This window comes from Nelumbo nucifera, chromosome 2 (genome assembly GCF_055504915.1).
Source record: "Nelumbo nucifera cultivar China Antique chromosome 2, China Antique-T2T, whole genome shotgun sequence".
In the NCBI taxonomy this organism is placed as follows: domain Eukaryota; kingdom Viridiplantae; phylum Streptophyta; class Magnoliopsida; order Proteales; family Nelumbonaceae; genus Nelumbo; species Nelumbo nucifera.
This window is the reverse complement of record NC_142650.1, coordinates 40,789,522-40,803,446: the sequence shown is the minus strand read 5'-3', so window position 1 is coordinate 40,803,446 and position 13,925 is coordinate 40,789,522. Positions and strand designations below refer to the sequence as shown.

Below are 13,925 nucleotides of genomic sequence, written 5' to 3'. Positions count from 1 at the left end.
GCACCGGACATTACCAAAAATTTCTTTGTTCCATTTCCTTAGAACTTTTCTTATTTATGCTCTCCTGAACTCCTTCACCAGTTTCCTCAATCCAAGATTCTTCAACTAGTTTTGGGCAGTCACTATGGGTTGTCCACATTTCTTCGAATCTGAAAGATCTTCCTTTCTTTGAGAGGTTTACCTCTAGGTCCAGAATAATGGGGGTGTGATCAGAACTGATTGTTACATAATGATTGATCCAGGCATCCTTAAATTTATTCCTCCAATTTATGTCGCATAAGCCCTGTCTAGGACTTCCTTCACAAGTCCCAACCCTTCCTCTTGTTACTCCAAGTGAACTTTGGCCCTCCACTATTTATTTCTTCTAAACCCAGTTGGTTTAACAAGCTCTTGTTTCTATCAACTTCTGACTTTCTGCATGGTCTCCCTCCCCATTTTTCATCTTTATTGAAAATCATATTCAAATGTCTAATGCACAACCTTCGGTTGCAGGTTTTTTGGGAAAGGTTGGTCCAACTATCAATAAAATCACCCTCTTTTTTTTTACCTATTCGGCTCTCCATAAAGAAAGGTGCTTTCCCACGGATTAAAACTGCCCCAAAGCATATAAAAGGGTGGTTCCCCTGCTACAGATTAATACTGACCCACCCCGCAGACAGCAGTTGTCCGGTTTTTATCCTGTTCATAGTTTTCTTACCTACCTGCACAAATGGCAACGAAACGAACCCAAGTTCAACTCAAACAAGCTGAGTCTCTGCAAAAAGCCAATTAATTTAGTACAATGAGAATTTCAGAAATGGTTACAAACCTCTACCCAGAGATGAACGAAAGTGCTCCATTTTCATTCCTTCTCTTTTACAGCCTATTAGCCTCATCTGGAGAACAGATGCAAGTGCAACAAGCAAACAACTTGCCTCACCCCAATTTTAGAACTCGAATGGGTTGTGTATACAATCGTTTTCAATTTTCTTTTTGCCTCTTAGGTAGCTGGAGCCATAACTCCCATAGTCACATATAACCACGTTGAATAGAACCTATTAGAAGAATCAGAATAAAAAAACCAACAGACGAAAGGTGCCAACCAGCGGGTTGGTAGGGTCTCCTGCTGGTCTAGTCGAAGCCAAGGTTTTAAAACTGACTCAGAGAACGAACCGGTAAGGGGTCCGGTTCCTGGGTCAAAAAATTCAACCATTCAAACCAAACGGTTAACCCATTTTGACAAAAAAAAATAAAAAACAGTCAAAACCGTTCAAACGATTAACCACCCGGATCAGCGATTTGCTAACCAAAATCAACAGTTTTTAAGAAAAATCCAATTTTGGAAAAAAACAGAATGGTCACCTGACTGGTTCCTGGTTTTTTTGGTCCAACCATCCAGTCCGGTTTTGAAAACCATGGTCGTAGCCTAGCCCTTCAAAAAGAAAACAAAACAAAAGACGAAATTTTCTAAGAAAACATTCATCTCAAAATCCTTTCTCCCGTTAAAAGAAATATAATTTACAAACTATTACAGGCCAGGCAGTTCCTCTTTGTCAATCAAATATTCAAATTTACATTACTGCGAAACAAGCTGTGAGTATAACTGATTCAGGCACTCTAAAACAAAATAAATTTTCTATTTTAAAATGACTAGCAACTTGACACTTGCCAAATAACCAGCTGAGTAACTCAAACACCGAAATTGCCGCAACTGTATATAGAAAGACGCAAAAGTGGATGGATGATCTCGTCAGCATTGGTTAACATGCAGAAGCAGAACTACAATTTCCACGTCGGCTCACAATTTTTTGCAGTATCAACAATATGAAGTAAAATACACGAGCAAATGCAGGGAAAATACGCTCAAGAGTGACAGGCTTAAAACACATCTGGACGAAAATGCCCTGGACTGGAACTATACTCATGTGCCCTCTGTAGATGGAGCTTCAGTGTGTAATTGTTAAGCTGCACCAAATAAAATAAGTTTCATCTGTCAGTATCCGCACAGATTATTCTAAAAAGGCAATTACCCAATGTTGGTCCCGCTATTCTGTTCTCACGTTTGTCAGCCAGTTATTTATTAGTTCAACCTTCAACGTTCAGGACATTGGGCAAGGAACTGAAAATGATTGGACACGACAAGGCTGGAGGAAGTACAGTCCCAAACAACTTTCATATGATAAAAAAAAAGGAGCCAATCCTTCATTTTTAATTTTAACCTTTTTTCTAATAGAGAGAGTTGGATCTAGAGGACCAACATGGCTGGTGATACCATACACATGATAATTCAGAAAAAACTTGGATGATCGACATGAAAACACCCTTATCAATTTTTGTTTATTATCATCTACTTGATAGAAAAAAATTGCAATTTGGTCGTTTTCTGCAAACTAGTCATGTTTCATAAGACAGGTACTAAAGCAAAATTCTTTTCAGATCTTTCCAATTGAACACCTTGAACAACTATACGACACTCATCAAGAAAATTTAACTGGTAGCATGTTACTGTACCTGGTATCAGCTCAAATCAGACGGGTAAGGAACAGTTGCCATAAGGAAGCCTCCTTTGGCCAACTTTCAACAAAGGGCTGTGTTGGAATAAGTGAGCAAAAATGGATAGGAATTCAATTTCTGTGTCCCAATGCCAAAGAATTCAAATGACTACTTTAGGAACACAGAATTGCCGGGCCCAAAAATCTCTAGTTTCCAACTTATGATCAGCCCAAAATGATCGATGGAGTTTGCCCAATATTGAGCACATTCAGTAGAAATAATTCACTTTTATTTTTAGCTAACTTTCCTAAAGAGAAGGATCACAGATTTCCTAATCCCCACAGTAGTATAGGATCATACTAACAAAGAGGCATCTCTAGCATGGCAGAGAGAGAGAGAGAGAGAAAGACCTCTGATGTTCGTAATTGTTCTTGGTACTGACTTATCATATGCTTCAACTCTTGTACTTCCCTAACCTTCTCCTCTTGCTCCAAACTTCGTTCATGCTGGATGGCAACAGCTCTCTTTAGTATTTGATTGTCATTTAATAAGCTCTGCAGATGTTCTCTCAGAGAAGCTACCTCTTGCTGCTCCATGAAAAGGGTACCAAACCAAGGTAAAAGAGCTCTTGGTGAGAGCAGAATAAATATGCATATCCCACTTCAATATTTCAAGAAACATAATAACTCTAATAATTGAATGGAAACTGCTGAGTACCTCTTCTAATGCCCTTGCATGAGCAACAACATTCCTTTCAAAAACCTCTAAGATCCTAGCAGCACGACCCCTAGCATCATCGAGATCTGTTGCATTCATCATTTCTTGAACAAAAATATCTACCCACTTAGATCCATCTGTACCTGTAGAGCTTGTAGATTCACTAATTGAATAATCAACCCGTAAGTCTTCAATTTCCTGCTCTGATGTCTGACCATTTGTATTATCTGGATATAGACATGCAAAATTATCAGGGAAAGAAAGAGATTTAGAAGACTCATAAAAGTAATTTGCTGAAGATAAACTAGTTTTATTACCCACACTCTGGAGGAAATGGTACTGTAGCATATAGAATCCAAGAACCCATTCTGACCTGGAACATTGGGGCCATTTGCAATTGCTGTTGAATCAAGGCTCTGAGATCCATTTTTGGCAGAACCACCAGCAAGGGATAGAGCATGAAGATTCTCAATAGCATCTTCGATTTTATGATTGTGAGTATTGAGAATAGTTTCCACCACCTAAACAGTAACAAGAATGAAAGATTATAAGCTTACAACCTCAAAAGTAAAAGAGAACCCAAAGCAACAAATGAATAAAATTTTATCATGCAGAGAGACGTAATGGACATAATTGCAGGAGTTGACCAAAGCATTAACATCAAAATTCTAATCCATGATAGACAAGCTTAGCACCATTAGCAGTCATGCTAGGAGTTGATCAAAGCATCAAATTCGTTTTGATAACAAAAGTGATAAAACCATCCCTTCATGTTCCTGAAAGATGGGATGAAATCACATAGATCATTATATAAACTAAAACTAAAACCTCAGTTCATCTTCAAACAGAAAATCAGAATTTTGCCCTATAAAGCTAGCTAAATTATCTGCATAGAAAGTGTAAAGTCAATTTGAACTCCAATGCAACTTCAGACAACAAGGTCGCAAGTTTTGATTCTCCCTAAAGTCTCTAGAAGCATTGAAATAAATTGCAAACTCAAGCATGAATAATATCTGAAATTCAAAGGCTATTCAGCAATAGAATAACATGCCGAATCATGGAGTTTTTAAGTAGATTTAGTCCTCATTAGACGCCGTGACTTATTCTTCAACCTCCTCCCAGGCCTCCAAAGCAAAAAAGAAAAACAGAAAAATATGCTTTTAAGCAACAAACTTTGCTCTGAAATTTTGTGAAAATAAGAAAAAACTTGTATGAAAAATTTTAAATAATTAAACACAAACCGAACATGAATTCCTATGCAATTACACAGGTTGCATGACTATAGACTACAAAATAACATTAGTAGTTAATTCTTCCAAATAAAATTGTTTCTACGAGAAAGAACTCGATTCCGATCAAAACCAAACATACACATGAGTAACCATAGAATTTCGTTGAATTAATTATGAGTAAGATCACAAAAAAAGGAGCAAGCATGTTAGTGGAATTCACTACAAAATTTAAAATTCAGCACATGGAAACGCAGAAAGAACCAATTCATCAGCAAGCGTACCTCACGATCCATGGCAGGGAACATACGGAGCAAAGTCAAGATGTTATCATCAGATCCGAACCCGAAATCAGCCGAACGGATCGGAGAACCAAAAATAGAATACCTAGATCTCTTGGCCGACGACGACGGCGTCGAAGATCCGAAGATTTCTTCGAAACCCAGACGCTTGCCGCAAACTCCTGCAGACATTGTCACCAAACCCTAGTATCCCCCCAAACCCTGAGGTTTGATCGGAAAGAAGTATTAAAAAAATAAAATACAGTAGAAGCTCCTCCAAGGTTTCTGGGATTTCTGATACTCTCCAAAACCCTCAAAAAGGTTGGTGTTGAAATAGATTATAAACGCAACTTATCAAATAGTTCTCAACTTCCTTCTTTCGTATCTTCTTTCTTTTAATTGGAATTTAATTTTTATCAACTGAGCACAAATGCGAAGCCGTTTTCGTGGGTTTGGTATCTGAGTTTGAAGAAAAATAATTTGACGAGATGAGGAGATGAAGATGTACCAGAGAAAGGCATTTGTATTGTGTAGCCACGGAGCACTTCTCATCGTAGCCACGTGGGACGAGCGGATCTTACACCACTCACAAGACACTACGACAGCCACATATCAGGAACATCTCGGTTATCATTTAATTTCATCTCGTGCTGACTTGAAGCAACTACTGCCACTGGCCCACCGCAAAGCAAAGCAATACTATTGGCAATCCTCAACAAGTGGTCCCACACTCCATCTCCATGGGCCTGGGCCTGGGGGTCTTCATCATCTTTCAACCCATCCACAATGAACTTCAATTCCTTTTCCACTTATATATAACCTCGTAGGTCGTAGCCAAGCCAATAATTAGCTTTAAGCCCCTTTAACTCTTTATATTGAATTTATTCAAGAAGAGCTATTGATGCTGTTCATGTGCATGGCAAGGTTTTTGAGCTTGAAATTTCCCTATTTTTCCTTTCAAATTGAATACAGTCTAAGTTTCAACCACTGTGTGGCTGTAGTTTAGTGGTAAGAATTCCACGTTGTGGCCGTGGAGACCTGGGCTCGAATCCCAGCAGCCACATTGATATGCCCTTTTGCCAAAGCAACGAATGATTCTATAATACGCTATTTTGCTTTTCATTTCCTTTTATTTTCTTGCCAATGAGCTTTCTCCATGTCTAAATAGGGAAACCGGACGGGGAACCGTTCTGTGGTCCGGTTCCCAGGTTGAATGGTCCAACCGTCTATTCCAAACGGACAGCCTGTTTTGACAGAAAAATAAAAAGAAATTAAAATTTTAAAAAACCTCAAAAATGGTCAAAACCGTTCCCGAGTCGAATGGTTTGACAGTCTGACTCCAGATCAACGGTTCACTGACCAAATCGATTTAATGTGCTAGATAGAACCGATAATTTAGTCTCTCTAGACACCCTAGAGGAATCATTTCTATTCATAATTATAGTCACAATTATCAAGTTTACATTAATTGGATAGCAGCACATTACAATCACTATCCAAATATTATCTAATATACCCTTAAGTCAGTTTATGGTTCTAAGTAGGAGTGATAAAGAAAAATCGAACAAAAAATTCTAGTTAATCAAATTGATTGGTTTAATTTCAATTAACCAATATAAAAAACAGTGGTTAACCAAATTGATTGGTATATATATATATATATATTCGTATATATTTTATATTATCTATATATTATAAATGAATATATATACGGTATATATATAATATATATTTATAATATAATATTTTATATGCATTTCTAATTTTTTATTATATATTTATATATTTATGTATTTATTTATAATATATTTTATAAAAACCGAAAAACCAATAAACCGAATCGGCAGTTAACCAAACCGATCGACTTTGGTTCAATTTTGATTATCGGTTTTCCAAAAAAAAATGATACTACTGGTTCGGTTTGAAAATTAGGCTCATGGGTTTGCTTAACACATGAACACCCCTAGTTTTAATAAAGGGTGGTTTGGTACTAATACCATACCTATCTTTTTTTTTTTAAATTTGGAACTACACAATGTAAAAGATATTGTTTTGCTATAGTTCATTTTTTGAACCATAATTTGTGAGCATTGAGTGTATATGATCCATGTATTATGTGTATTTTTACTATCTACTTTTGCTCATAAAGTTTAGGGATGGCAATTTTTCCATTCCTACTTGGTACCTAGCTTCCCTGACCTAATGGTAGGGACAAGGATAAGGATGGGGATTGTTAGTGATACCCGACCAAGGATGGGGAGTGAATTCCTCACCCCATCCCAACCCCAATTATATATTAAATATATGCATATATAATATTATTTATGATATTACTTATATTATATATCAAAATATATTTAAAGTATTTTTATATTGAAAAAAAAACGTTTCTTATTTTAAGTAAATGTATTTGCTAAAAAATTTTTAATTCAAAAATTTTGGAGATTTGGGTCCCCGACAAGAAACCTGTCTCGATTGGGAATTGGAGATGGAAGGTCATTTTTATCTCTAGTGGGGATCGAGATTGGAGACAAGGATTCAAAGTCAAGGTCCAAGATGGGAAGTATGGTTCCCACCCCATTGCCATTGATAGTTATTATCAAATAGAGACATTATGACTGGAGCTATATTGGTGTATTAAACACATCATATAACTACCATGTCATATGCTTATATAAGCAGATCATGCTTTTTAATTAAAAAAGGTGGTTATATAACTATTGAAATAGGAGTTTGGATTTCCAACCCACACTTACTCACATAACATCACAGTCACACATGGGGAACATCTCATCTTCTTACATGTGGGTACATCGCAGTCACACGGGGAGATATTTCCAATGCATAGAAGTAGTATTTTGTGGGTAGGTGTGGGTAGAGCTTTCGTGGGCAGGAGATCCGGAGTATGGAAATAGCATACAAAACATCAGAATGCCGATTGTATTTGTAAACCAAATGAAACATTCCCCCCAGGCGTTTTGAGCAGTGCAATTGATTTTCATAAAATTGATCATGATTGCTAGCAAAAATTTGGTCATATTTAAGTAGAAGTAGGGACCAATCAGGTGGATTTTCACCAAAACTTACGAGATTGTGATTGGTTAAAGCTTTTTCCATATCATATCTTTTCGTTATTATAGATTTTTTCCAAAGACTAGGCCCTGTTTGGTGTGTCTTTCTGCGCGGGCTGTTAGCTGTTTAGAAGCTCGACAGTCTATGTTTTGGTATTTTCCTGTTTGATTAGGAAAAGATCTAACCGTCAAAAGATGATGCCCCAAAAAGATGTGCAAAGTCCATTTTGGGCTATTTTCGAAAAGCTTCAAATGGAGCTTTTCGACTTTTTTCATCACGTCCTTGTACAAAAAGATACATCTTAAACAAACAGTTTTCAGGTCTTAATGCAAAATCTCACATCATCTTTTGGTTGTCAAATTTTCTGCAAGATCTTTCAAAAAAGACTTGTCAAATGACACCCAGATCTCCCAATGATGAATAACTTTGCACCCAATGAATTCATAGTATGACAAGAAGCCCTGTGCTAGAGATCATTTCACTATAGTGTAAAAGATTGAGTACTGATTTATCCAAACAAGTAGTGGAGCAAACTAATCAATCAAGTAATATCAATCAGTCTTAAAATTTAGGCTGTTCTCTTCGAAAACTTACTAGTGGCTAAAATCTTCTTAATGTAATAGGGGAATTCTGGAGAAGTGCACATTCAAATTGCTTAACAAGGTGTGGAAGCCTAAAAGACAAAAGATGAGGGGCTTTTTATTATTTCAACATTCACAATTAACTATGGAAGGTCTAAATCTTAAACAAGATTTTACTTGAACTCTATTATGAAGAGACAATTTATAGAAGGTCCAAATCTTATACTCCCATGGCCATAGTTAGCATCTAATCATGCATCAAAATGTGAAAGATAAATATATCATATTTGCATTAGTGTTTTTTTACTATAAAAATTTCAGAAGAAACATTTGGATTATTTTATGTAAACATAAGAACGTAGATAATAGGTAAAAGATAAATAGATCATATTCCTTGTCCTGAATACTTGAAATCCATCTCATTTGCATTTACAGTCATCATTTTTTCTGAGGTGTGCTTACTTTGCTAAACTCTTCAGTTTTATGCAATTCCAAACCTTTGTTTTTATCTACACGAAGATCGCATGCTATACACAAATTTGTTAATTACTTCCTGGTTCTTTTTAATGTTGCCAGTTTCTATCGATAGACAGAATGTTTGTTCAACTTCAATTTTCTTGGTCTCTCTTATCATTCCTCCCATGCAAAATCTTAGGGCGGTCGGACAAATAATGATTTAGCTTTTGATCTCCCCACCTTGAATGCATGAATTTTATCCACAACCACAATTTCTTTTGAATGAAGAAAAGTTGTTTGGATTCTCTCAATTTCATCTTAATAGGCATTCAAAACCCCACATCCAATTTTCTTCGGTGGTCCTCCCAAATTCAATGTCGCAAGAGATTTTGTTATTCAGTAAGTCCTTCTCTAGCGTTGGCCAGTGACTTGATCGATGAAACCTCTAAATATTTTATGTACCAGCCAAGTAGTAAGGCTCAGTTTGGAAGGAGCATAAATACAAATTTGTAGAGTGCAAAAGCTTATATTTTGTATTATTTTGCATGTATTTGTACCGTACTATACTCTTCCCAAACTAAGCCTAAGGTGTAATATTCAACCCATAGATATTGCAGTATTAAGTTGTTATCCTTAGATCAGAACCATTGGATTAGGGGTTTTATTTTCAAGGTATACCAAGTCAACACAGATACAATGGCAACAAATATGCCTGTTATACAGTAGAATGCCATTTTTGTTTTTGTTTTGTTTATTCAGGTGCTACAATTAATTAACTATAACTAAAATGTTCAGCGCTTAGATAAGGTGGTGCCGAAAATTCAGTACTTTTTTGTGGCAAGCATGTCATGATGCTCTTCCAGTGTTGGGCTAAGATCAAGGCTGGGCATGTTGAAATTAGTGATATTGGCAATTCCTCTGAATTAATTCTTCATGCATTCGTGGACTGTGATTATTATGCTGGAGCCATTTGGTTTGGACTTTGAATAATTACAGGAAATCATCCTTTGTCGCAGTTGAATGGCTCTTTTATTGGGTGGGATGGATCAAAGCAGAACGGATTGGATGGGCTTCCTTTGATTGCTTCAGACTCTAACAATGGAGATCTCTACTTGTGCTCAGAGATGGAGTTTGGAACAATTTGAGGCATTAACTCCCGTTCACAAGGGTGGTGGATCGTTCAGTAAATGTGGTTTGGGATCATCAACAGGAGAGGAGGTGTGATCTCAGTAGGGGATGTAAAGGTTCTCTCTTTAGCTGTTATCTCTTTTAAAAGTTTTGGCAATGTGTAGGGTCTTGTCAATGGAGTTAGTCATGGAATTCAAAATATTATTGTTGAATCTGATTCGGAAAAGCTGATTGCTTTTCTCTCTGGCCCTATACCAGACCTTGGCTATTACGGGGCTGCTTTCATTGACAAGAGTGGTGTCATTCAATCCAAGTATCCATCCAACACCATATATGCCTTGTTTGTTTTCAAGGGAGTAGAGGCAGATAAGTTGGTAATTTCAATAGAAAAGAAATAAACCCACGTACGCTTTCCAGTATTAGTGAGACCCACAGAAAAGAACAATTTCCAAATGACTTATTTACCTAGGGAAGTGATATTCTCCTCAAAACTTGGATAAATTACTTATCCATGCACGCATGCTGCAAATCACTAATCCATGATATATCCCTTCAATAATGTCACTTTTTTTAATAAACCGGTCATTGTACACCCTTGGGAATAAAAGAACACTTGCCTGGATGCATTTACCCAGGTAAGTCATTAATTGAGACGTAAATGAGGCCATAATGTTGGTGAGTGGGCCTACCAATAAATAATTAAGTAGAACTAACACTAAAGGGAACACATTTTAGCCCCCATTTGGAAGTGCTTATGAGTATTTGAAGAAAAAATACTTTCAAATGGGGTAGTATATGTATTTTGAAAATTCCATAACAGGCCAATATGAGCTAGAAATGAAATAGGCACTTATTGAAAATGCACTTAAAAATAAACCAAAAATTTTGGCTTCTTCAAAACGGGCTTATTTTCTGGAATAAGCACTTATTCAGTTTTTTCCCAAACGGTAAGTGCTTATTGGTGCGGTCTCGGCCTAAAATTAAGCACTCCCAAACAAAGGCTTATTGTATCTATTGTTTTTGTTTTTGTAATTAATATCGTTAAATCAGCGAAGATGCATGGGTTCTACTAGTATCTAATATTATATATATTATAACAGATAGAGGGTCACATGGCTCTCAATATGATTTTGTATATTTCCTTTTCAAAAACTTATAAAATTAGGTTCACACATTAGATTAGGCATGTATTTTCTCTCTTTTCTTTTTTTTATTCTTATTCGTATCTTTTCTTGAAATTCTTACTCTTCCACTTTGTAGTTCATACATTTCTCTTTCCTTAATTTCTCTCTCATCCCTCTTAACTTTCTCTCAACAAACTATTTTTCTCTCCCTGTTATTATGGTTGCTCAACACAGCAGTTCTAATGGGGCAACATTCATGTTGTTTAAATCAGAAGCTAAAGAAAAGTTTATGGGCCCTGAAGAGGATGTGAAACTGTTCGACCATGTCACTAGATTTGAGGTTTTCTTTCACAACAGGCAGATAATTAATCCTCTAGCCTCATCTTTGATTTCAATCGCTATGGATATGTGATTGAGAATCCAGTAATTTTAAGCTGCCATTTCTATAGAAATGGAAAGATGTCAAAAGTGTTGAAGAGTAAAGAAGGATAAACTACTTGAGACCATCAAGATCAGTCCCTCCCAAGTTGTGGGCAATAGGTTTCTAGATATCCACGAATGTGAACCTGAATTTGTATCCCTCAATGCAAAAACTAAGATGGGTATTGATGAATTCTTCTTTTCAAATTGCAGGTGGGTTCAAATTTCAGCACAGTAGCCTGGAAGAACTAATATAAGATAAAATTTTTTTGGAATTCATGCTTGAAGCTGAGGGAGCAAGACATTGACCCAAATACCCATAAACCCTTGAGTGTGACTGAATCATTAGATGACAAGAACTGTAGAGAAGAAGCCTCATTGCTACAAATAGCCTAAAACCAAATCCATTTCATACATAGCACCTCAATTGCCATGGAGAACGGCTTTTGGAAAAGAAAACAAAACATACAGAAAACAGAAGTTTAAGAGGTAGAGGCAATTAAGGATCTAGGCTCATTTGATGTTGTGCATCCAGTAACCACAAAACATCTGACTATTGCTGTTGCTTAGTTTTTTCTTTTTTCTTCTTCGTTGATTGTTAAGTCAGAAGTGAGTGACAAGTCATTAACCCCCAAAAGAATTCCTTTTTGTGGTCACACTTTTTCATTATGATGTCACATCTTTGATATCATCATCATCATCATCCGAACGATATCCCAACTATATGGGGTTGGCTACATGAATCCTCTTTCACCATTCTGTTTTGTTTAAAGCTATATCCATTGTTAAAATTATTGGTGCGTAAATCATTTTTTAGTACTTCTACCCGGGTCCTTTTTGGTCTACTCTTATCCCTTCTAACCCCTTCAACTTGCACCAAATTGCTTCTATTTACAAGTGTTGTTAACGGTCTCCTATGCACATGACCAAACCAAACCATCTAACTCTACTTTTCCTCATTTTATCGCCTATTAGGGATATTCCTATGTTTCTACGAATGACTTCATTTCTGGTCCTAATCCATTTCTAGTTTTTACACTCATCCATCTCAACATACACATTCATGCCACACTCATTTTTTGGACGGTTTACTTCTTGACTGCCCAACATTCATGTTCCATACAGCATAGCTGGCCTTACAACTATTTTATATAATTTTCCTTTTCATCTAAGTGGTATTCATCTATCACATAAAACTCCAGATGTACCCCTCCATTTTGCCTATCCTACTCTAATTCTATGGGAGTCATCCCCATCAATCTCTTTGGTTATGAATTATCTAACCAAGGCACCAGAAAAAATAGCATTGAGTTATCTCTTGGTACAAATATTTTATATAATTTTCCTTTTCATCTAAGTAGTATTCGTCTATCACATAAAGCTCCAAATGTACCCCTCTATTTTGCCTATCCTACTCTAATTCTATGGGAGTCATCCCCATCGATCTCTCCTTGGTTATGAATAATCTAATCAAGGCACCAGAAAAAATAGCATTGAGTTATCTCTTGGTCTCCAATCCTAAATGCACCCTGATTTGCACTCCTATTATTATTTAATTTACATATCACATATTCCATTCCAGTCCTATTTATTTTAAAACCTCTTGTTTCTAAGTCATTTGCCTATAAGCTTAATTTTGCATTTAATCTTTCATTAATTTCATCAATTAAAACAATGTCAGTAGCAAAGAATATGCACCATGGGATCCCCTCCTGAATATGCTTAGTCAATTCATCTATGATTAGTGCAAATAAATAAGGACTAATTGCTGAACCTTGGTGAAAACCCATGGTAACTATAAAATCTAATGTCTCTCCCACAGTTGTTCTAACATTAGTTGTTGCACCTCAATTAATTCTATGTACCTATTTGGAACCCCTTTGGAAAAGCCACCATATTATCCCTCTAAGAACTCTATCATGAGCTTTCTCTAGATCAATGAATACCATGTGGAGATCTCTCTTTTTCTCTTTGAACTTTTCTATCATTCATCTCAAAAGAAAAGTAACTCCCATGGTTGATCTCAAAATAACTTCCCTGCCATAAACCCAAATTGGTTGTTGTCTGATATACTTGTTTCATGTTGTACTCTTTATTCAATTATCCTCTCCCATAGTTTCATAATGTAGCTTTTGAGTTTGATCCCTTATATTTATTACAAACTTTGTATATCACCTTTGTTCTTAAATATAAGCACCATACTAATCTTTCTCCATTCATGGGGCAATCTTCTTTTCCTTCATTATCTTATTAAATAGCTTAACCATGATAAACTTACTTCTCCAATACCTTTCCACACTTCTATTGGAATCCCATCCAATCTTAACGTCTTTCCATTTTTCATCTTATTTAGTGTCTCTTTTACTTCATTGGTTCTAATTTTACGAAGGTACATGTTATTTTTAGCACTATTAGTATTACCAGTCTCTCCTTAGCGTCCTCTAA

General features: G+C 36.2%; 1 protein-coding gene and 1 non-coding gene across 2 annotated transcripts; one reads left to right on the top strand and one right to left on the bottom strand.

Annotated features, from left to right (window-relative positions):
- Positions 1-1,442: 1,442 nt before the first annotated feature.
- Positions 1,443-5,194, bottom strand: LOC104599209 (uncharacterized). Its single transcript, XM_010261652.3, has 5 exons — positions 4,703-5,194; positions 3,563-3,710; positions 3,190-3,416; positions 2,883-3,059; positions 1,443-1,944 (listed from the first exon to the last, which is right to left on the bottom strand). The coding sequence occupies exons 1-5, from the start codon at positions 4,889-4,891 to the stop codon at positions 1,858-1,860; spliced, it is 828 nt and encodes a 275-aa protein (XP_010259954.1). The 5' UTR covers positions 4,892-5,194; the 3' UTR covers positions 1,443-1,857.
- Positions 5,195-5,690: 496 nt separating this feature from the next.
- On the top strand, positions 5,691-5,762 carry TRNAH-GUG (transfer RNA histidin (anticodon GUG)). Its single transcript has one exon. It is a non-coding gene; the product is annotated as a tRNA-His (tRNA).
- The last annotated feature ends 8,163 nt before the right edge of the window (positions 5,763-13,925 follow it).